The sequence below is a fragment of the Xyrauchen texanus genome, chromosome 3 (assembly GCF_025860055.1).
Source record: "Xyrauchen texanus isolate HMW12.3.18 chromosome 3, RBS_HiC_50CHRs, whole genome shotgun sequence".
Lineage (NCBI taxonomy): Eukaryota > Metazoa > Chordata > Actinopteri > Cypriniformes > Catostomidae > Xyrauchen > Xyrauchen texanus.
This window is the reverse complement of record NC_068278.1, coordinates 24,974,940-25,000,510: the sequence shown is the minus strand read 5'-3', so window position 1 is coordinate 25,000,510 and position 25,571 is coordinate 24,974,940. Positions and strand designations below refer to the sequence as shown.

At 41.3% G+C, this 25,571-nt stretch overlaps 1 protein-coding gene across 4 annotated transcripts in view; it reads left to right on the top strand.

The window, feature by feature from the left end:
- Window positions 1-25,571, top strand: part of smarca2 (SWI/SNF related, matrix associated, actin dependent regulator of chromatin, subfamily a, member 2) — a 98,303-nt gene that overhangs the window by 35,645 nt on the left and 37,087 nt on the right. Inside the window, exons 23-28 of one of the 4 annotated variants that reach the window (XM_052097733.1) lie at window positions 606-652; window positions 832-998; window positions 1,712-1,875; window positions 2,488-2,715; window positions 8,515-8,592; window positions 8,794-9,012. In XM_052097733.1, coding sequence (XP_051953693.1) covers window positions 606-652; window positions 832-998; window positions 1,712-1,875; window positions 2,488-2,715; window positions 8,515-8,592; window positions 8,794-9,012 — 903 coding nt within the window. Of the gene's footprint in view, window positions 1-605; window positions 653-831; window positions 999-1,711; window positions 1,876-2,487; window positions 2,716-8,514; window positions 8,593-8,793; window positions 9,013-25,571 lie in introns of those variants that run through there. The other 3 variants (XM_052097747.1, XM_052097740.1, XM_052097755.1) reach the window with 3 other exon arrangements.

The window sequence follows — 25,571 nt, the reverse complement described above, 5'->3', positions numbered from 1 at the left end:
TAGATGTACCAAGTTTGCGGACTGTAGATGAAAACTGTTGTGCTACAGAACCCCCCTTACATGTCCATTTTCAAGGGGTCGCTATAGAGCCCCCTCTCCCTGCACACCGTAATGGCTGATGACTCTGTTGTGTGTTCAACATTTCAAGAGATTTCACGCATGTTAAGTACCCTAAAAGTATCAAAAACATTTAAAGAAGAAGAATAGTCCTTAGAAGAACAATATTGCCTCCACACTTTCAGTGCTTGGGCCCTAATAATAATCCTTAGAAGAACAATACGGCCTCAACACTTTCAGTGCTTGGGCCCTAATAATCCTTAGAAGAACAGTAGGGTCACCGCCCTTTCAGTGCTTGGGCCATAATGATGATCTGATAGGTATTATATAATGTTAATTTTATAAATTAATGTTATTATAAAGTCTTTCTGGTAAAATCTTCCTTTTTTATTTTGGGGGTCCTAGAGTTGGCTGATAGTCTGGATATCACTTCCCTTGGTTTGAAAAGATTGAAAACCCCTGTGTTAAACATTATGTAAATGAGAATGTTTTATCTTTACTTGTATGTCATCAGCTTTATTGCACATATCTATTTTGTACCAATTTAGGAATCCTTTGCTGAGCACTTGAGGTATCCAAATGGCATTATCAGTGGGTGAGTAGAGATCAAATCGAGCGTTACCTAGCCTTAAGAGTTACCGTGAAGTGTTAAAAACTCATGTCATATATGGATCACTAAACTCACTGCAGGCCTCCTGCTCTACATGGCCCAGATAGAGGTATACTATGATAAAGGAATTGTCATTATAATCATGCTTTTTGTTGTCTACCTAGCCCTGACCTGTACCGTGCCTCTGGCAAGTTTGAATTACTGGACCGGATCCTGCCCAAGCTAAAGGCAACCAATCACAGAGTACTGCTCTTCTGTCAGATGACCTCCCTCATGACTATCTTGGAGGATTATTTTTCTTACCGTAACTTCCTCTACCTGCGTCTGGATGGTCAGTAATAAATATCAATGAAATAAAAATTTGAGTTTTGTAGCTTTTAATCCATGTCTATTAGTTTGAGGCCTGCTATACTGGCCTACAAAGGCTAAATGCAGTAACTATGCCGACATAGTGTAAGAAAATTACACTATTGTAATTGTAGTGGCTTCAAAATTTAAGTGGAGATTTTGTAATTACCGTTTCACACACTGTTTGCTCTGAATGTGAGCATAGTTGAGACAAAACTTTCAATCACAGTGCTGATCACAGTCTAAGTGTCCCAATTTCAGTTTTGACATGTGACTTTTGTCTTTGTAGGGCTGTATTTGCTAGCATAAAAATTTGCTTATTTACGCATTTAAAATGTATAGTCTTTCACTTCTGGGAAAACAGACCAAAGATTCATGACTCATCCTGCACAACACAGGTTTTTGTTCAATAAAATGCTTTCCTGTCACCAACTAGCAAGTAACACACCATGTTTTATGGCTGTGTTGTAAGTAATGCTTATTGGTTATTTTTAAAGCGGAAGAGGAAATAGGTCAATGCAGGAAATAAAACTGGCTTTTTCAAGTGATTTAATGGGTTCTTTAATGTTATGGCATAATGGCTGTCCTTCAGGATCTTCATGATGGAGTTTACCACTGTTTTAATGAGTTTGATCACACAAATAGGCTGCCCTTTCTGTTCATTATTATGTGTTTGATTCTTGTTTTGTTTCCCAGGAACCACAAAGTCTGATGACCGGGCGTTGCTTTTAAAGAAATTCAATGAAGAAGGCTCACAGTATTTCATCTTCCTGTTGAGCACCAGGGCAGGAGGTCTTGGCCTCAACTTGCAAGCTGCAGACACCGTTGTGATCTTTGACAGTGACTGGAACCCCCACCAGGTCTGTGTGACTGCTGCTGTGATCAGAGAGGAATTAGACACTCTGAACACTAGTTATAGCTCAGCAGTGATGTGTCATCTTTAGCTTAGGAGAAGGCAGGTTTAGTCATACCATGTCCAGGAACTTTTTTTAAATCAACATCAAGATTTTATGTTACAATCTATATAAATGCTTGAGGGAAAGTGTATATTTTAGGTGCTGTGACTGGCCAAATTAGTTTTTTTAATCATTTTATACAGTTTATATGGAGTAAAGCTTATCACATAGCAGGACATTTCAACATGTTTTTGTTGTCATGTATTGTCATATGTTGGATTATTTATTATTGTATTTAATTTCATGCTGCTGGTTAGATGAAAGGTATTGTATGTAGCAGATTGAAGTTCACGCCTTTTGTCCCACTCGTTTTCTGCAAAAGATGCAAACATTACACTTCCGTCCACTTGCACATGCAGCACACACACTATAGCGATCTTCTGCCAATTTTGAAACCTGCTTATTTTTCTCCTCTTTCAGAAAAAGTTGCACTATGCCTCATCTTAATAATAGTCACATACACTGGTTGTAATTGATATAAATATGTTCATAACACAACTGTATTTTTAATCATAGGACTTGCAGGCCCAAGACCGAGCCCACCGTATCGGCCAGCAGAATGAAGTACGCGTACTGCGGCTTTGTACTGTGAACAGCGTGGAGGAGAAGATTCTTGCAGCGGCCAAGTATAAACTGAATGTGGATCAGAAGGTCATTCAGGCTGGCATGTTTGACCAGAAGTCCTCTAGTCATGAGCGCAGAGCCTTCCTGCAAGCTATTCTGGAGCACGAGGAACAAAATGAGGTTAGTCACTTCAACAGGCACAGATGGCAGTAAAGTTTCGCTCTCGCTAGTTTTCCGCAGTTTTTGATTGACAGGCTAATTACAGCTAGTGATGCGCTAAAATGAAAATTCTTGGCTGATACTGAAATATAGGACATACTGGGCCAACAACAAAGTGCCAGATTTGTTTCCCCATTTGTTTGCCAGTATGAATGCATTATGTGATAAATGCATTATACATGCATTAGGTGAATTTGAGTTTTGTTTAAAATGAATCATTTGCATTTTTTTTTAATGATTTTAAATTAGTTTTATTTTGTGAATCAATAAAGTAATGCAAGACACTTGGACATATTTAAAATAATGTTGAATTATTCTGTTTTTAATTACTATTTGATTACAAAGATTGAAATTATATGTAAAGTGTAATACTACCTGTGTAAAATGTTGTTTCTTGTATTTATGCACATAGTTAACCACACCGAACCTAAATGCACTATTCCAAATGAAGTGAATTAATGTTTAAACATGAATAGCATTGATTGGTACTGGTATTACAAAAATGTTTCTCTTTCCAATCTCTAAAGTTTATGTAATAGAATACATTTTCATTTTAAAGACTATGCAAAATGCACTTTATTTCATTCCAATTTTGATTTCTGAAATTACTTGGTGCTTATGAAACTAACTGCACCTGTTTCAACTTTTAAGTAAATTTGGAAAAGGTGCAGAGTAATTATGGGTCCAGGGGGTCACAAAGCCACTATCCCAAAAATGTGCATTTAGAACAGCTTGTGAAAATTTCACCCTGAATAGAAATACTGACGTATTAAGAATTAGTACACAATTGTGCAAAATAAAATGGTGATTTGTAAATGAATTGATTTTCTTTCCCTGCTCCAATTCAGTTCATTGCCATTCTCATTATAATGTCACAGCAATTTGTTCAACAAATTACATTTTCTCACAGCCATACATTTTAATGCCCTCACCCAATAAAGGAATGCAGTTCAACTAAGACCTGTTTTTCTTAAGGATCGAAATGCTATTTTGATGCAATTAAGTTGAACTGGAATACTTACAGGAGCAGTACAAAGCTGTATTTTTCAGTCTGATTTTGCCAATACTTGTGCTATTTATCAATATGAAAAGCAAAATTGTCCGAGGCACCCATGTTGAGTTTTAATGGCATAGTTCACTCAAACATTAAAACAAATTCTGTCATCACTTACCCTAATGCTGTTCCAAACAAGAGGTCCACCGACCCACTAATAACTAAGGTGGTGGAAAAGGCCAAAAAATAAATAAAACGATTAATCAGACAATAGTTTTAAAAATTGTTTTATAGAATGTTACAAAATGTTCTAAGTCGGCATAGAGGCCAGAGTACAACATGAATAAAGTCCCCAATGTAGTTTAATTTCAACCAAAAAAAGAATATTGGGTGCTTAAAACTTTTAACACTAAAGCCTGAAACACACAGGGAAAATGATGTAGACTTGGCTCCGTTAGAATGCTCTATTTTTAATATTTACCAAATTAAGCTTTTTATAGCATATATATTATTATTATTCACAATATATGAAGTTGGAGACACAATGTATGTGTTTCCATATAGTCACATTTTTCTTTGCATGCCCTCACTTCAATTTAAAAACGTAACAGTCAAAGGAACACGGAGGAATAAAAAAACACTATCGGCATATATTTTTGCCTATAACTAATAGTTCCCTGTCTGTCGCTCACTTCGACGTTGTGTCGAAGAAGCAACTCTAGGGGTCTCTCTTGAGCACCGAATATGCCTCTGATCTATGATAAAAAGGCCAATGAGAAGTTGGCAGACAGTATTTGCATACCCCGCCCCCCAGACATACTGATCCCGACGTGCTGCAGGAACTGCGCTCAGCGACCGACCTCGCCCTCAGAGCCACGATGGTCACAGTACAGTCACTCGGGCAGACGATGGCGACACTTGTGGTCCAGGAACGTCATCTGTGGCTGAACTTGGTCGAGATGCGTGAGACCGACAAAGTGCGCTTCCTCAACGCCCCTGTCTCCAAGTTCGGCCTCTTCGGCGACACTGTCGAGGACTTTGCGCAGCAGTTCTCCGCGGTGAAGAAGCAGACGGAGGCCATCTCGCACATCCTGCCCCGCCGCAAACCTGCCGCCATGGGCCATGTCCCGTCTGCTCGCCGAGGGCGTCCTCCTATGGCGAAGAAATGCCCTGCTCCGCCTCAACCCGGGCCCAGCTCTCGTGCGTCGAGCACCTCGCAGGAAGCAGATGCCCCCCGTCTCACTGACCCCCTCGAGGACCCGGAAGGCTCCCAGGCACGACCCTGGGACCAAGAGATGGGGCTGCGGTACCCACATTCTAAGTAAAAGAGCTATTTCCTTTGTCTCTGGGTCAACTGGCCCACAAATGCCGTTCTCACGGCACTCTGCCTCCACACCTCAACAGTCCCGGCACGCTGGACGCGGACCCTCCGCCCTCAGCCCCACGATTGTGCCCCAGCCGGCCGGTTCTGACGAGTCCAGAGGATGCCTCTACCGGACCTCCTCCTCAGTCACTAACCTGCCCCCTGCTGGGAGTGCGGAGCAAGGTAAGTGCTTCGAGTCCTTTCTCTGAACCAGAGCCTCGGGATGCTTTACCGCAGTACACGGCGAGCATACCAAATCCCTGCATGCTAAAAACGCTACTCTCTTACTCAAAGATGCGATAGAACCTGTCCCTCCAACCAAGATGAAGAAGGGTTTCTACAGCCCTTACTTCATTGTACCCAAGAAAGGGGGCGGCTTACATCTGATCTTGGAAAATTCTCACGCAAAAACACATCTTAACTTGCGTCCGGCATCTAGATTGGTTCGCAGCAGTAGACCTGAAGGACGCGTACTTCCACGTCTCAATTCTGCCTTGACACCGACCCTTCCTACGGTTCGCGTCAGATGGCCAGGCGTATCAGTACAAAGTCCTCCCCTTCGGCATGTCTCTGTCCCCTCACGGCTTCACGAAAGTCGCAGAGGCAGCCCTTGCCCTGCTCTGAGAAGCCGGCATCCGCATACTCTGGCTCATTCTGACCCACTACCGAGAGTTAGTATGCGCTCACAGAGACCAGGTGCTCAGGCACTTCAGCCTTTTGGGCTTCAGGTCAACTGGGAAAAGACCAAGCTCGCCCCGGTTCAGAGCATCTCTTTTCTCGGCATGGAGTTAGTCTCAATGGCAGCACGTCTCACCAACGAGCGTGCGCAGTGGGTGCTGGAATGCCTCGCCACCTTAAGGCTGGGCACAGCGGTCCCTTTAAAACTTTTCTAGATGCACCTTGGGCATATGGCATCCTCAGGTCAGACAGCACCACCGCGGTAGCATATATAAATCGCCATGGTGGAATACGCTCCCGCCACATGTCACAACGCGCCTGTCGTCTCCTCTTTTGGAGCCAGCAGCGACTCAAGTCCTCAAGCCCGAACAGAGATTCCCCTCGGGGCAGACGTACTGGCACACAGCTGGCTTTCGGGGCTGCGCAAGTACGCATTTCCCCCAGTGAGCCTTCTTGCACAGGTGCTGTGCAAGGTCAGGGAGGACGAGGAGCAAGTCACCCTAGTGGCTCCCTTGTGGCCCACCCGGGCCTGGTTCTCGGACCTCGTACTCCTCACGACAGCCCCTCCCTGGCGAATTCCCCTGAGGAAAGACCTTCTTTCTCAGGGACGGGGCATGCTCTGGCATCCACACCCAGATCTCTGGAACCTCCATGTCTGACCCCTGGATGGGACGCAGAGGATCTAGCTGGTCTACCACCTGCCATCGTAGACACGATCAAACAAGCCAGAGCCCCCTCTATCAGGCAACTTTACGCCCTGAAGTGGCGCTTGTTCGCAAATTGGTGCTCTTCCCGGGCTGAAGACCCACAGAGGTGCGCAGTTAGGTCAGTGCTCTTATTTCTGCAGGAGAGGCTGGAGGGGAGGCTGTCCCCTTCAACCTTGAAGGTGTATGTTGCTGCTATCGCGGCCCACCACGACGAAGTAGACGGCAAATCTTTGGGTAAGCACGACTTAATCATCAGGTTCCTAAGAGGCGCCCGGCGGTTAAATCCTTCCCGACCAAGCCTGTTCCCACTGGCTGGTGGACGCCATTTCATTGGCCTATCTCACCCAGGCCGTGCCCTTCCCCCTTGTGTGTCCAAGCTCACTCAACAAGGAGTGTTACGTCCTCGTGGACACTGGTCAGAGGCACCTCCCTGGCAGACATATGTAGAGCAGCGGATTGGGGCGACATCTAATACCTTTGCCAGATTTTACAATCTCAGTGTTGATTCAGTATCGTCCCGTGTTTTCTCAGGTCTCAGCCGGTAGAACTCGGTACACGCTGACGGACTGACCAGGTGGATTGCTTGCATCTAGCGCCCTTTCCCTCGGCCGAGGTAAAACTGTGCGCTTTCTCTCCCAGGAGATCCCGTTCATTCGGTCCCTGGATGACTCCTCCCTAGCCCTGTGGGTCCGCAATTCAGCGGAGGAATTCGTCGACCCAATCCACTGCGGGTACTCAAATCTACCCTGTACTGGAACAGGTGCTCCACAGGTTGGGACTCCTGTGTGGACTCCTCCTGTGTGTATTTTCCGCGGTCCGGTCCCCTTACGAGTGGACCTGCGTCTCCCTTAGGCAGTTCCAGCTGCCCTCTGGTCGTTGTGTTGTAGCAACTCCCCCCTTCTTGAGGCTGGATCTACCACTGCGCCATTTTTCCACGTGTGACCTGAGTGGCCCATGTGATGTATTTTGAAGGGGGGGGGAGTCTCCGCAGGGTCTTTTCCCCCTGAAAGAATAGGAAACTGGGTAAGACCCCTTCCCACAATGCGTGTAAGGGCCCCAGTCATTTTTGGATCTATACGAGAAACATAGAGAGAAAAAAGGCCCGGCGAGGCTCGGCCCGTTCCCAGGTTGGCAAGCGTCGACTTGTTCCCCTGATTAGGGTAACCAGAAGGATTCCGATGACTTTTATGGGGCATTGGGGAAGGGTACATGCAGTCTGACACAGCTGGTCGCCTCTGCACGTAAAATACCTGCCCGCTCCTTTGTCAGCAGTACACGTTCACGGCTCAACGCATGGTGTGATTTAAATTGGACCCCTAGTGTCGCTTCTTCGACACAACGTCGAAGTGAGCAACAGATGGGGAAAGTCTAGGTTACGTATGTAACCTCCATTCCCTGATGGAGGGAACGAGACGTTGTGTCCTCCCGGTCACGTCGCTGAGCCGAGCCACTGTGGTGGCTGGACCATTTTTCGGCTCTTCAGAAAAATCCTGAATGAACTCGATGTATTTCCCCACTTTTATAACCGTATGTCCAGGGGCATATGTCTCTTTGGCCTTTTTTCATAGATCAGAGGCATATTAGGCACTCAAGAGAGACCCCTAGTGTCGCTTCACCTCCATCAGGGAACGGAGGCCTAGACATTCCAAATAGCAGCTGTTGGCACTAATTAATCATAAAACCGATATATTGATCTACCTCTATTCCAAACACATATGACTTCTTCCGTAGAACACAAATGGAGATGTTAGGCAGAATGACAGCCTCAGTCACCCTTCACTTTCATTGCATCTGTTTTCCATACAACAAAAGTGAATGGTGTCTGAGGCTGTCATTCTAGCCAACATCTCTTTTTGAGAGATGCTCTAACGGTCTATGGCCCAGATATATAAACTGCTAGCCACTGACAAACATCTGTTCCTTTATTAGTAGATTTTGTCATGAAGTAATGTTTTCCAGCTAACGGTGCTAATTTTCTACTTGTGTTTGTTGGTATGTGTGTGTCTGTATTAAATCAGGAGGAAGATGAAGTTCCAGATGACGAAACTCTTAATCAAATGATTGCCCGTAATGAGGATGAATTTGAGCTCTTCATGGTAAGACTGAAATTGCACAAAATGTGCTACTTGCACAGATAGTTAATTGCATGGTCATTAACAGTAATTGTGAAAAGTAAACTTTAATTTACTACTTGTTATCAACTCTGTGAATCTCTGCAATTTGAAGCCATTTAAGGCTAATGTGGGAAACTCACCACTTACTTTGAACCTTACATTATTCATTAATGGGACTTTAAGCGCATGGATTTAGACCGTCGTCGAGAGGATGCACGCAACCCAAAGCGCAAACCTCGGCTAATGGAGGAGGATGAGCTGCCATCATGGATCCTAAAAGATGATGCAGAGGTGGAGCGACTCACCTGTGAGGAAGAGGAAGAAAAAATCTTTGGCCGAGGATCACGTCACCGCAGAGATGTTGACTATAGTGATGCGTTGACGGAGAAGCAGTGGCTGAGGGTATATTGCTTGTGTTACTTTTCTTTCAACTCATTATAATGACAAACATTTAAAATTACACTGATAATTTAATATGGCATAGATGTTTTACGTTCATCAAGATGAGATAATTTTACCATAGCAACTGGGAGAACTCTTTTTAATGTTCTCTTTTTAGTAATCCTCAAAAACTTTAAAGATTGAAGTGCATCCATAACTGAAATGAAGCCATGATTCATGACATGTCGATAATGATGCTAATAATAATCCAATGCTACCAGAGTCTATTCTATTCTAAATTCTATAGCATGGAATAGGAGATGGCCTGGTATAGTTACACTTCAGTCATGACAAATCTCATATTAAATTTAAGGTGTTTATAATGGATATGAAAATACACAGACATGCTGTGTTGAGCACGTAACACATGTTTCTGCTGCGCAATTAGACATACAATCCCCTTGAAGTCGAACTAGACAAGTGGTGCTGGGGAGCAGGAGGGTTTCAGAAATTAAACTCTCTTATTTGCAAACAACTGAAGCAGTTTAAAAGTTAAACAAAGAGAGATGCATTTGGCAAATAAATTACATGTTTAAAGGACCTATCAGCTTGCACCATGTAGGGTTTCATGACTGAACATAAAATCATATATGCATATTTTACGCATTTTATACATATATGTATAAAAAAGATAGTACATTCATTTTTTTAAGATCCACTTAATAAAAGTGAAAAGGGTGTATCATAATCAAGCTCTCAAGAAATCATGCTAGCAGATTCAATAGCGGAATCACTAGCATAAATCCACAGAGAGCTCAGTTGATCTCCTCAGAATTTGAACAGTAATTATTCAATAAATTCCACAAATTGTTCACTCCTTACATTTATTAAATACTTTACCTAATTTAATAATACTGTCAGCTACCAATAAGATTGTAGTACTCTCAGCTCCATTTAACATTTTACAATGTTTAAATCCATTCAGTGGATTTTGTTTGCACATTCTGTCTGTGCCTCGTTTTAACTCTGTCAAAAAGGGAATAGTAAGTCTGAGGTTCTGATATTGATTGGGTGATTACTCCACATTTAAGGAGCATCAACTGAAATGATTCTTTCTATGATTTGTCAAAATCATTGTTCTGTGTGTACATAATAGAGGATTCAGTCAAGCATGTGATGTTTGACAAAGTTTTTTAGACCAGCAGGCATTTTTCAAAGTACTCTAAAGGGAGGTTTGATCATGAGTCAAAGCTTGATCATGACTAGGGCTGGGTATTCCCATTTTGATGTTGCAGCCTTACGCTAAAATGCTTTAAATTATTAAAACAAAAATTCCACATCAATCTACACTCCATACCCCATAATGAGAAAGCAAAAAAAGAAAGAAGATTTTTGATAACTTTGCAAATTTATAAAAATAAAAAACTTAAATATCACATTGACATAATATTCAGACCCTTAACTTACTTACCTTACTTAGTTGAAACACCTTAGGCAGCGATTACAGCCTCAGGTCTTTTTGGTTATGATGTGACAAGCTTTGCACACCTGGATTTGAGTGGATTCTCTCAAGCTCTGCCAGGTTCGATGGGGACTGTCGGTGGACAGTCATTTTCAGGTCTCTCCAGAGATTTTCGATTGGGTTCAAGTCTGGGCTCTGGCTGGGCCACTCAAGGACATTCACAAAGTTGTCCCTAAGCCACTCTTGCATTGCCTTGGCTGTGTGCTTAGGGACATTGTCCTATTGGAAGGTGAACCATTGGCCACAACCCTGACCAATCTCCCAGTCCCTGCCACTGTAAAACCCCCCCACAGCATGAGGATACTACCACCATGCTTCACCATTGAGATTGGTAGTTGATGAGCGGTGCCTGGTTTCCTCCAGAAATGACGCTTGGAATGGAGGCCAAACAGTTCAGTCTTTGTTTCATCAGACCAGAGAATCTTGTTTCTCACAGTCTGAGAGTTCTTTAGGTGCGTTTTATGTGTCATGCACTGAGGAGAGGCTTCCGTGTGGCCGCTCTGCTATAAAGCCCAGATCAGTGGAGTGTTGCATTGATGGTTTTCCTTCTGCTAGTTTCTCCCATCTCCACACATTATCTCTGGAGCTCAACCAGAGTGACTGTCAGGTTCTTGGTCACCTCTTTTACTAAGGCCCTTCTCCCCCGATTGCTCAATTTGGCCAGGTGTCCTGGTTGTTCCAAACTTCTTCCATTTAAGAATTATGGCCACTGTGCTCTTGGGAACCTTCAAGGCGGCCACATTTTTCTGTAGTTTTCCCCAGATCTGTGCCTCGACACAATCCTGTCTCTGAGATCTGCAGGCAGTTCCTTTGATAAGTGTGATTTCCTAAAAATTTGATATTTCAGTTTTTCTCATTAAACATTTTTCAACGTTATAAAAAAAATCTGATTTTTGCTTTGTCATTATGGTGTACGGAGTGAAGATTAATGTGAAAAAAAAAATAAATAATTTAAAGCATTTTAGCACAAGGCTGAACAAAATATGAAGAAAATTTTTTTTAGGGGCTCTGAATACTTTCTAAATGCACTGTATGTATGTCTCTGTTATAATTTTTTCCTCATCGAGAGTGACTGGAAAAGTTTGGGAAAATCATGGCAAGTGATTGGTCAAAATATGTGGGAACCCTGACTCTGTACATGGCCTTTGAGCTAAATTATATCCAGGCCTTTACTAGCTTAATTTTAACTCTTAAATTGAATTCTAGCAGCTGGGGTTTACTATTTTGAGAATGTCTGTAGGTGAAGAATGAGTCATACAGCAGCATTTAAGAGGGGTTTTCTTGCATGTACTTGTGTTAGGGATTACGGGCCCAGAGAGTTTCTGCAGTGTGAACAGTGAAGATCTGTTGGTCATCCTGGATAACGCACTGTTGGGTGGTACACGCTTAGAGGCATTGATGCAATTGTGTGACCAACAGTGACGATAATACAGCTAGTGAGGTAGATCATGGCAGGAACAAAGAGGAACTCAGTGTAATCATGGTTTAGTTTGAAGGGATGAATACCTGTCCAAATCAAAATGTCAAAGTGAAAAACTGATGTTCTGAGTGACATTGGTAACTGAATGTGGTTTAGAAGGTGAACCTTTCCAACTTGCTTGGTGAGACTTTTCTTAAAAGTTGAACAAAAACAATAAAGCGCAGACCCAGCTCTTCCAGAATTGAGAAAATCAGTTAGTGTTGGACTAGGTCTGTGTCAAACTGTAGCTTAGAGGTCCACGAGAATCAGTACAGAGTTAAAGAGATAGTTCACCCTTAAATGGAAATTCTGTCATCATTTACTGGCATTTGGGTAATTTGGGTTTGTGACAACATGAGGGTAAGTGATGACGGAATTTTAATTTTTGGGTGACCTATCCCTTTAAGTAAAGATACAGTGAGAGTGTTCACATGCAATCCAATACACTGATAATACCTAAAATCAGCTTATTCAAAAACCTGACAACATCTTATAAGAAAAAATATTTTTACCTAAGATTTGAAATCATCAGATTATTCTCTGCTTTTGACGTAAAAACGTAATCAGTTAAGCTCAAAGACACAACACTTGTGCAAATTGGATAAGCCAGTAGGAACACTGGTACAGGTGTTTACATTAGTTTGATAAATGAAATGTAGGACACAGTTTTGGAGAGTTTGTATTTTTATATTTAGATTACTGGTGTTTGTGAATGTGGTAATTTTACCATTTGATGTTTTAAATTTGTATCATTGTGAAGCACTTTGGTAAACTCTGTTATTTTAAATGTTCTATATATTGTAAATAAAGTTGAGTTAAGTTGTCAACCGATATATCGCTGAGGCGGATACATCAGACAGTGTTCAGAATTATTTAATTATCACATCGGATATTCACGTTTGGCCGATTGGTTTTTCAACCTGAGAGGGCACCGAGAATCACCTGCTTGCATGTGAAGGAGCCGTCTGTGATATGTAAACGACCAATCGTAGATTGTTTTGTTGTTGGGTGCCTTCGTGTTACTACAATAATAGACTGGCATACAACAACAGCTAATTGAACTGTCCTGCTTATCAGAGATGCGACAGACTAGCAGGAACTCATGATGTTTAAAGTGCTACTGCGTTTCATTCTCTCTCTCCTCAACGGTTTCCTGTAAGATTTTTGCAAATTCTTGTCTGATGATATAAAGGCAAATGTCAATAAAATATCTATCATATACATTCTGACAAATATGCAGATATATCGTTTACTTCAATACTCCAAGTTTACATGCAGCGTGAAATTGAGGGAAAAGGGGAAAAATCTATGTGTGCTGATCGGATTTTGTTTAACCATTTCTTACCTTACCTTGATAAAGGAAAACCATTAAAGGTGTTTACTTGTCCAAACACATTTTTGACTTATTATCATAATCATGTAAGATTGTTCATGTAAACGCTTCAGTCACAGTGAGGAAAGCAGGTTCATTTTCAACACCTTATTGGTAAGAACAAGCAGATTGGTATTAGAGGTTTTAAATCACTTCAGTTATAATGGGATTAGAAGCTAAAGATGAATAAATCTTCTGTGCTTGATGTAGTGAGAAGTACTGTAAGGGTGTACCAAACTGTAAGGATGGGACTGATTTGACAAGAAAACTCACATCAAAAGAGAAAGATTTCACATGAATTATTAATTATAGCTATGAAAAATGAAACAAATATTTCTCATTTACACATCTCTAGAACCATTTGCATATCTCACCTTTTCGAACGATATCACATTCATGACAGTTGACTGAATAAGACAAGTTTCCCATGTACTGCTGACCTTAATGACCGGTAGTGGTGTTTGGTTAGGTTCTGTAAATAAAGAAAGGTTTAAGTGGGTTGGAAAAGTTTTGAAAATATTCATTTGAGGATAGTGAATAGTGCCAATTATTTTCTCTGTCTGTCTGTCTGCCTGTCTTGCTTTTACAATTTATCCCCACCACAATATGATAGACAAACTATTGCAACAACACAAAATGCAGAAGACAAATACAGCTCTCCAGCTTTGTGAGATGGATAGCAAATATGTGCTCGATCAATCCCAAATAAGTCCTTTTCTTATTCCCCATCTAAGCATAAATTGACTGTCCTCTTTCTAACAAGCTTTCTATGTTTCCACTGTCATTTTCTAACACAATTTGACTCCGTGATTTACAGTCATCCCATACCATTTCAAAGATTATATCTAAGCTGAGATGACCCAGTGGATGGTGTAGGTCGATAATGAGTGCCGATACTGTTTCTGTAGGGCATCATGGTTGTTCTTTGGCGAGGGTTAGTTTACTGCAGGGTTTGGCTGGAAAGTAACAAGAGCAAAACTGTGTTTGAGCACAGAGGCTGAAGGTGTAAAGCAGCAAGGGAGGTAATTATGTGGAGCCAGCTCCCGCTAAACAGAGACCCACTGAGGGGCAAAAGTATACAGGAAGAGGAAGGAAGTTTGACACACTGCAATCAAGAGTTTTTTTTTTTTTTTTTGAGAAACAATGTGGGGTCTGTGAGTTTTTATGAGATGGAAAAAGACCATTTTGATTAAAGGGATATTTCAACCAAAAATTAAAATACTGTCATCATTTACTCACCCTCATTTTGTTCCAAACCGGTATGATTTTCTCTCTTCTGTGGAACACAAAATAATATGTTGGGGAGAACATTAGTGAATGACAGCCTCAGTCACTATTCACATTCATTGCATCTTTTTTTCCATACAATAAAGAGAATGGTAACATTTTGCCTAAAATCTCCCTTTGTGTTCCATGAAATAGAGGAAGCCGAGTTTGGACTTTAAAGGTATCTTGACAGCCTTACTTTGGAAGTAATCTTATTAAATGCCTCACTGTTACTCAAGATGTTTTTTGGTGCTTTACGGAAAAACACCATGAACGTGTGAGAAAATATTCAGTGTGATGTTCTCCGCAGACAAAAACTTGTACCTTTGTAACTTATTTTCAAGATTGCTTTTACACAGGAAATCATGACATAATATCTCCCCATCTACACAGCTCAATGGTGCAACAAATTGATTTGGATGGCTGACTGAACAGAGTTTATCAAACAGTCAACTGTGTTGTGAAAACATAGTCTTTTATGGGTAGAGCGAGAACCCTGCCTGTATAAGCATAATACTCTGAAAAGGGCTTTCTTCCTGCAATCTATATGCATTTGTATGCTTGTATGTGTGTGTCAGTTGGGGACACAGTGAAAGGATACTCACCCGTGAAGGCTGTTTTACTCCCTCCGTCATGGTAGAGCTGGGCGATATGATACTGATCAGCCACAACATTAAAATGACCTGCCTAATATTGTGTAGGTCCCCCTCGTGCTGCCAAAACCGTGCCAACCCACATCTCAGAATAGCATTCTGAGATTATATTCTTCTCACCGCAATTGTACAGAGCGGTTATCCGAGTTATCGTAGACTTTGTCAGTTCGAACCAGTCTGGCAATTCTCTGTTGAGCTCTCTCATCAACAAGGCATTTCCGTCCAAAGAACTGCCACTCACTGGATGTTTTTTTTACCATTTTGAGTAAATTCTAGAGACTGTTGTGTGTGAAAATCCCAGGAGATCACGGTTACAGAAATACTCAAACCAGCACATCTTGCCATCATCTGAGCTCTGCCCTGAAGTCAGTGTATGTCCTTTACCTCCATTGACTTACTATCACACATATCCTTTCAACTCGAATATAATGTAGAAAAACACAATCATGAAAAACTAATTAAATGCGGATGTAGGGCTGGTCGATAAATAAAAAAAATTAAATCTAGATGTTTTTCAAATGTAAGGACGATTCACTAGTTGATCTTTTAACTTTTAAATGTACTCGACTAAAAAGTAACTCCAACTTGATTCAAATAACGTGCTTTATTAGAATGCAAGTCAAACTGGTTAGAGAGATTAAAAGTTATTTTCATTATATGTGTGTGCAAGAAAAATGCACATAAAAACTGCACCACACAGGAAATTGTCAACATAGTGTAAATGTAAAATAAATTAAAATCTAATAATCACAGATTTTGACAAATGATAGTATAAAATAAGAAAACTGCTAAATACTTCTTTTTTTATCTAAATCAAGTCTATCTAGAAAGTTATATAGAAATCATTATCTAGAAAGTACTCTATATCAAACAAATTATATGTATAGTCATAAACCGCTGTCGATAGTGTCCAGGGCACATGGTGCACTCTAGTGGTACTCTCTGAGCTGTGCAACAATATGAAATAATTTATCATTATAATTTAACTCACAAAGTTTGTCAAAATGACCACTGGCCAAATGTTGTAGTATGCTTGAAACATGTCACAGAACAAAGCAATAATGTTTGAATAATCATAGTAAAAGGAGTGGTAGTTGTTTGTTTTTTTATCCCCTTTTCTACCCAATTTGGAATGCCTGATTCCCACTACTTACTAGGTCCTCATGGTGGCACAGTTACTCACCACAATCTGGGTGGCGGAGGACAAATCTCAGTTGCCTCCGCTTCTGAGACAGTCAATCACGTGGCTCATTGTACATGACACCACAGAGACTCCCAGCATGTGGAAGCTCATGCTACTCTCTACGTGCCCCATTGAGAGCGAGAACCACTAATCGCAACCACAAAGAGGTTACCCCATGTGACTCTACCCTCCCTAGCAACTATTGTGTAATTTGGTTGCTCAGAAGACATGGCTGGATTCACTTAGCACACCCTGGATTCGAACTCGCGATCCAGGGTGTTAGTCAGCGTCATTACTCGCTGAGCTACCCTGGCCCCCAGGAGCGCTAGTTATCTGATTCTCCCATACATACTCTATCCATATGATTTGATATAAATCCTGTGAATGACACATAACAAATTTTTTTATGCCTGTATTTGAGCATAAAAAACAGATGGATAGGCAATTTAAACGTGCTGTACGGTACATAAAAAGGACGGAGCATAAACTGAGGGCTGATTCCTTAGTGCGAAAATTGTTGCAAAATGATGTGCAAGACTTTTGGAAAGAAATTCAGGTTATGAATGCTGTCAAAGTTCCTCTGCCCTTTAGTGTTGAGGGAGTTACAGGGCCTGATAATGTTGTGGAGCTGTGGAGAAAGCATTATAGTGATCTATTCAACTGCGTAGACAGTAAGAACTTCAGTATTGGGGATGTCTCCCCCGATAATGTGAGTGTCACTATTGAGGAGGTAACTAAAGCCATTAGGAAACTATCAACGGGTAAATCTTGTGGCTTGGATAAAATCTCTGCGGAGCATTTAAAATTTGCCAGTCATAGAGTTGTGGTATTACTTGCTTTATGTTTTTCTGCAATGTTAATGCATGGTATATTGCCCAGCTCTATGCTATCTGTTGTACTTGCACCTGTAGTGAAGGATAAAACAGGGAAGATCTCCTGTATTGACAATTACAGGCCAATTGCATTGGCTTGTGTCATATCAAAGGTTTTTGAAATTGTGCTCCTGGATAGATTTCAGAAATATGTTGTCACCACTGACGAGCAGTTTGGTTTTAAAAGTCAACATGGAACTGATATGTGCATCTATGCCATGAAAGAGGCTGTGAGGAAGTACAGAGGGCAGAACTCCACTGTGTTTCTGTGCTTCTTGGATGCCTCCAAAGCATTTGACCGCATCAACCATGGCAAACTGTTTGAAAAATTGCAACAGCGAGGGGTTCCTCCCTACCTAATCCGGATACTAGGTTTTTGGTACACACATCAAACAATGCAGGTTAGATGGGGTAGTGTGATATCAAAACATTTTTCTGTGACTAATGGGGTGAGGCAGGGTGGGATCCTGTCACCCATGCTTTTTAATCTTTACGTGGATGAACTCTCCCGAACTATGAAAAACTGTAAGACCGGCTGCATGATAGGGGAAAGACTATTAAACCATTTACTTTATGCTGATGACCTGGTCATTATGTCACCATACTCTGCAGGCCTCCAGCAATTGCTTGACGTGTGTACTGAATATGGTGAACGATATGACATCAAGTTTAATCCGAAAAAGACTGTTGTGATGATTGTGAGGTCTGGAGAGCAGCGTAATGCTGTATTTCCCATGTTCCACTTGTCAGGAAGGGATCTGGCAGTTGTGGAAAAAGTGAAGTACCTTGGTCACATTATAAGGAGTGACCTCTCTGATAATGATGACATCCAGAGGCAGTACTGTAAATTGTATGCACAGGCAAATATGCTGGCACGGAAATTTGGAATGTGTACAGAAAATGTAAAAATAGCCTTGTTTAAAGCCTACTGCACACCACTCTACACTGCTCACTTGTGGTGCTGTTACACAAAAGCTGTATTTCACAAGTTACAAGTAGCATATAACGATGCTCTTAGGATTCTTTTGAAAGTACCTCGTTGGACCAGTGCAAGCCAGTTATGTGTGCAGAATGATGTGAACACATTAAATGCTGTAATAAGAAATGCTGTTTATAAATTTATGATGAGACTTATGGACTCGCAAAATGAAATTATAATTGTTTTTATATGGCCTGACCAGAGCAGTACTAGGTACAGTTCGCTGCTTTGGAGGCACTGGAGAAATTGTTTATATGGACTATAGTAATCCTTTGTTTTTATCTGTCTGTCTGTCTTCTTTGTATGTTTCTTATGGACCTTTTTTTTGAGTCTGAAATAAAATATATAATAATAATAATAATATAACTAACGCATTATTATGGGTATTTAAAAAAAGAAAGGAGGTTATTGATCAACTTGCACAGAACGCAGTTAAGGTCTTAAGGTCTTAAATGCATGATGGACGAAGTTGAGCTACAATCACAGTGTACAATCGTACTAAAAATATAATCCGTGTCTTTAAAATCAGTCTCCATATTGTTAACCTGTTACATTTATTTAGAGCGTGCACACATGTGAAGCTGATTAGATTGGAGGCGGCATTAAGCCAAGTGCATTTTTTTTCTTTCTTATTCAGCCTTTGGTGGATTGATAACGTATCTACAGTTGAAGTCAGATGTTTACATACACTTAGGTTAAAGTCATTAAAACAACTTTTTTTAATCACTCCACATATTTCATATTAGCAAACTATAATATATAGACTATTGGCAAGTCTTTTAGGACATCTACTTTGTGCATGAAATGCGCCATTGTTCCAACAATTATTTACAGACAGATTGTTTCACTTTTGATTGACTGCACTGCGTGCCCAATTATTAGGCAAGTGAGTATTCTGATCTTATCATTATTTCCATGCACATTTTCCAACTCCAAACCATATAAACTTGAATGCTTATTGGATTAAATAATTTTCAGGTGGTATGTATTTGTGTAAAAAGGGAGGGTGTGGCGAAAGTGACTAACACCTTATATCAAGGTGTGCATAATTATTAGGCAGCTTCGTTACCTCAGGTAAAATGGGCCAAAAAAGAGATTTAACTGACACTGAAAGTAAAATATTGTAAAATGCCTTTCAAACGGATGCCACACTCTTGAAATTGCTAAACTATTGAGACGTGACCACCGGACAATCAAACATTTTGTTGTGAAAAGTCAACTGGGGCACAAAAACCACATGGAGAAGGAAAAGCGCAAATTAACTGCAAAAGACTTGAGAAGAATTAAACATGAATCTTACCAGGAACCCATTATCCTTCAATGCTACCATATTCCAGAACTGCAACCTACCTGAAGTGTCCAGAAGTACAAGGTGCCAAGTGTTCAGAGACATGGCCACAGTCAAGAAGGCTGAAACACGACCACCACTGAATATATTCACCATTTAAAGCATCAAGATTGGGCAAAGAAATACATTAAGACAGATTTTTCAAAGGTTTTATGGACAGATGAAATGAGAGTGACTCTTGATGGACTAGATGCATGGGTCTGTGGCTGGATCACTAATGGACACAGGGCACCACTTTGAGCCAGGTGCCAGCAAGGTGGAGGAGGGGTAATGGTATGGGCTGCTATCATTAAGGATGAGGTAGTTTGACCTTTTCGAGTGGAAGATGGACTGAAACTCAACTCTCAAACCTACTGCCAGTTTCTGGAAAGTAATTTCTTCAAGCAATGGTACAGGAAGAAGTCCTCAGCATTCAAGAAGTCCATGCTCTTTATGCAGGACAATGCTCCATCACATGCATCCATGTACTCCACTGCTTGGCTAGCCAGCAAGGGCCTCAAAGATGCCCAAATAATGACTTGGCCCCCTTCCTCACCAGAGTTAAATCCTACTGAGAACTTGTGGGCCCTTCTCAAACGTGAGTGTGGCAGGGCGGAAGGCGGGCCAGCTTTTCAATATAAATAATATTTTAATATAAAACTTAAACAGAAGACACAAACAAACACATGACGGACATGTCTGTAAACTATCTCTCTCTCGTCGCACCACCGTCTGCCATCGGCCTTTATCCCTCTCTGAGACTTAATTAGCCTGATAAGGGACCGGGGTGTATAATCACAACCCGGCCCCGCCCTGCCACAGTGAGATTTACAGTGAGGGAAGACAATACACCTCTTTGAGCATTATGGATGGAAGACTCATGGCAGTTATTGAAATGAAGGGTGGCTATATTGGTCACTGAATATTTCTGAAAGGCCAAAGATGTTATTTAATTGCAATTTTGTATTACTTATTTATGCTCATTTAAAAATTGAGAATAAACAATTGAGTTGGGAGAAATTTTTGTAATTTAGTTTCCAAATAATTGTGCACACTTATATATTCCCTGAGAAAGACAAAACTCGCTTTTTCTTTGTTAAACATTCAGGTTTGAGGTTCAATAACATTTTGGATTGACTGAGAGCATTGTGTTTGTTCAACAATAAAATGATCCCTGAGGAATACAATTTGCCTAATAAGTGGGCATGCAGTTTATATCACAATTCCAGTGGGTAAGAAGTTTACATACACAAGTTAATGTTAATACAATGATGGCGCCGCAGATGGCTGCCTTGGTGTGGAGCTCTCCAATTCTTTTTCTATTTTTTGTTTGTTTGTCTAATAACTCTTTAGTTATTGTCCTTGGTAACTTTAACAAAGGAAACCTCACTCATTAACTCTTTTTATTTTATTAAATGCCCGACCAGAGAGGAGAACATTCTGGATCACTCTTACACCACAGTCAGGAATGCTTATCATGCCATCACCCGTGCTGCACTGGGACACTCTGACCACGTCATGGTCCACCTGATTCAGAAACTAAAGTTCTGCAAACCTGCAGTGAGGACATCAAGGAAGTGGACCAGTGAGGCTGTGGAGGATCTCCAGATGTGTTTTGACTCTATTGACTGGGACGTGTTCAGGACTGCTACAAACAGGCATGGATGAGTACACAGAGGCTGTGATATCATATATCAGCTTCTGTGAGGACTGCTGTGTTCCATCACGCACCAGGGTGAGTTACAACAATGACAAACCCTGGTTTACAGCCAATCTGAGAAAGTTAATGTTTGATAAGGAAGAGGCCTTCAGGAGTAGGGACAAAGACAGATTTAAATAGGCGAAGTACAAGTTTAGCAAGGTGGTGAAAGAGGCTAAACAACGGTACTCTGAGAAGCTCCAACACCAGCTCTCAGCCAACGACTCTGCGTCTGTCTGGAAAGGGCTCAGGCAGATCACCAACTACAAGCCTAAAGCCCCCCAGGCCATCAACGACCGACGCCTAGCTAACGACCTGAATGAGTTCTACTGCCGCTTTGAAAGAGAAAGGGACAGTCCTGTAACCATTCCCCACGACACCTCCCAACAAAGGGACAGTCCTGAAACCATCCCCCACAACACCTTCCAACAGCTCCAGCTACAGTGCATCACCACCACCTCCCCCACCTCAGCAGGGGCCTGGGCACCCCCACCAATGCCCACCTTAAAGGTACCCCCCTCCACCCCCCCACCCACCTCAGAGATGACTCATCCATCCATGAGAGGGACGTCAACAAACTCTTCAGGAGACAGAACCCCCGGAAAGCTGCTGGACCGGATGCTGTCTCCCCATCCAGCTTGAAGCACTGCGCTGATCAGCTGTCTCCAGTGTTCACAGACATTTTCAACACCTCACTGGAGACATGTCTCGTGCCAGCCTGCTTCAAGTCCTCAACTATCATCCCTGTTCCCAAGAAGTCAAGGACCACAGGACTTAACGACTTCAGACCTGTCGCCTTCAAGTCCTTTGAGCGCCTTGTGCTTTCACACCTCAAAGACATCACCGACCCCCTCCTGGACCCCCTGCAGTTTGCATACAGAGCCAACAGGTCTGTAGACGATGCAGTCAACTTGGCCCTCCACTACATCCTCCAGCACCTGGACTTCACAGGAACCTACGCCAGGATCCTGTTTGTGGATTTCAGCTCTGCCTTTAACACCATCATCCCGGCTCTGCTCCAGGAGAAGCTCTCCCAGCTAAGTGGGCCTGACTCCACCTGCAGGTGGATCACTGACTTCCTGTCTGACAGCATGTATGTGAGGCTGGGGAAACACATCTCCGACTCACAGACCATTAGCACTGGATCCCCCCAGGGCTGTGTTTTCCTTCTCCTCTGCTCTTCTCCCTGTACACTAACAGCTGCACCTCCAGTCACCAGTCCGTCAAGCTTCTGAAGTTCGCGGACGACACCTCCCTCATCGTACTCATCTCTGATGGTGACGAGTCCGTCTACAGGTGGGAGGTTGACCACCTGGTGACCTGGTGCATTCAAAACAACCTTGAGCTCAATGCTCTAAAGACAGTGGAGATGGTTGTGGACTTCAGGAAGAACTCAGCCTCACCTGCACCTGCCCCCATCACCCTCTGTGACTCCACAATCAACACTGTGGAGTCTTTCCGCTTCCTGGGAACTATCATCTCCCAGGACCTCAAGTGGGAGCTGAACATCAGCTCCCTCATCAAGAAAGCACAACACAGAATGTACTTCCTGCGGCAGCTGAAGAAATTCAACCTGCCAAAGACAATGATGGTGCACTTCTACACAGCCATCATCGAGTCCATCCTCACATCCTCCATCATTATCTGGTACGCTGCTACTACTTCCAAGGACAAGGGCAGACTGCTGCGTGTCATCCGGTCTGCAGAGAAGGTGATTGGCTGCAATCTGCCGCCGCTCCAGGACCTGTACGCCTCCAGGACCCTGAAGCGTGCTGGAAAGATTGTGGCTGATCTCTCCCACCCCGGCCACAATCTCTTTGAGACTTTCCCCTCTGGCAGAAGGCTGAGGTCCATCAGGACAAAAACCTCACGCCACAAGAAAAGTTTCTTCCCATCCCCCACTTGCCTTATCATCAAGGCCCGGTACCCATCCTGACACTCTCCACACTCCACCTCTGGCTCTACATGCCACTGTACTTAATCTGCTGTTTTTTTATTTTTATGCTGCTCTTTTATTTTTATTCTTACTTTTAATATATACTGTGTGGACATATTTATATTTATATTGCTTATATTTTAATACTTGTTTTTTTTATATTTAGAGAATGTGTGACATGCGCCCACAACACCAAAACAAATTCCTTGTATGCGTAAAAAAACATACTTGGCAATAAAGCTTTTTCTGATTCTGATTCTTAGTAATCTTTTTCAGTCAGTTTTACCAGGGACGAACTGCTGAACATTCAGCAGCACATACCAGATAATCTTTTCACGGTTTTTGAATATTCAGACGTTTTGCTGGACATTTTATTCGGAGGCGCAGCTGTGTTGTTGTTGGTCAATGTACGCACTGGGACGTCCTGCTGGATATTTTCGTCATTACAGCGGAAACAACATAAAATTCTCCGTCATTTTGGGGCATACAGATAAGTGTAAGACATCATTAGAGACTATAAAGGGTCTACTTTTATTTGTGTACACTCAAAATAACAACAAAACCTTGTGCTTTTGTAAATTAAAAGGGTGAGCTGTAAGCAGTCTCTGGGTTCGCAAGCATATATCTGAAACACGTCACAAAAATGAACTGAAACTCCACAAATACTTATCACACAAGCACTACTTTTAAATAAAACAATTCAAATTTAAAACAAATATTCTCCTGTAATGTAACGTGTATGAAACAAAGCGATGTACAGTTTCTACTGGCTCAGCTAATTATCTCTAATGTGATCACACCCACCAGCAGAGTGCTCTATTCATACGCTAATGTAATGAGACTATCAAATCAAATGGTAAATGCCCCCAACTGTAAAAAGTTCATTCACTTTTCTGCACGTTTGAAAGACAGCACAATACACAAGTGAGAAAACTTCTGGATAGTGATGAAGAGTTACAATTTTCCTCAGAAGAAGAGCGGGACACCAGTGAACGTTTGTATTTTGAAGAGAGACTTGATCCAGCCGAGGAAACAATTTCGGACAAGTAAGTCATTTAGTTTTCATTAGTTGACATGCTATTTTATATAAACGTACATATTTTACTAGTGGGACTGTTTCCGGACTTGCCAGCCAGGATTCAGAGTATTGAAATTTTAAATATAAAAGTTTTAGTTACATTTAAATGCTGTTTCGGCTAAAGTAGGTAATCAATTGTATGCTGTTAAATATAAAAGTTTTCGTTACATTTAAATGCTGTTTCGGCTAAAGTAGGTATTTCAATTGTATGCTGTTTTATATAAATATGATATGTAATATGATATAAAAATAATATGAATGTTTAGATTATATTTTAACTAATGTTTATGCTGCCTCATTATCATCAACAATCTTGTGAAAATTCGGCAACATATACCAGATCATCTTTTCCCGGTTTTTGAATATTCAGACGTTTTGATGGACATTTTAGTCGGAGGCGCAGCTGTGTTGTTTAACCCTCTGGGGTCCAAGGATTAAATGAGTAAAATGTGTTCAGGTTAAATGAGTAAAATGCACTTTAAATATGCCCATATTAGATAATCACCATCTTATAATGATTTCTGAAGGATCATGTGACACTGAAGACTGCAGTAATTATGCTGAAAATTCAGCTTTGATCACAAATTGCATTTTACAATATATTCAAATAGAAAACTGTTCTTTAAATTGTAGAAATAGTTTAAAAAAACTATGTTTTTACTGTATTTTGGAGTAAATAAATGCAGCCTTGGTGAGCAGAAGAGACTTCTTTTAAACAGTAGTGTAGGTCTAAAATTAAGTAAAGTCTTTATGTAAAGAAAATGTATAGTCAGATTACTTCTTTTAACTTAAAACTTGATTTTGATCATCAAGTCTCCTCACATTCATTCTCTTTCTGTCACATTCCTCATTGATAGGCCCAGGGGAGAGGTCTTTTTTATCCACAGGTGTGAATTACAATCAATATTCATTATAGTTCACGCCTCCTCGTATATGACCTTTCTAACACTAAAAGTGTCTTACAAAAGTTAAATTACTATATTGTTTTGTATGAATGAGTGATCAGGATGGTTTTCACATCATTTTGTAGCAAAAACTCTAGGCTACAAGATCCAGTTCTCAAAAGGCTTGTGGACAAATGTTTAGAATGTGATATATGGCTTTATTTCAGTTACTTAAAAATTTAGTTTTTTCAAAAACCATGCATAAACATAATACAAACATGTACACATATGTTGCTCACATATTATTGTAGCCCAGTTTGTGCTGAATACAGTGTTATCAGACTTTATCC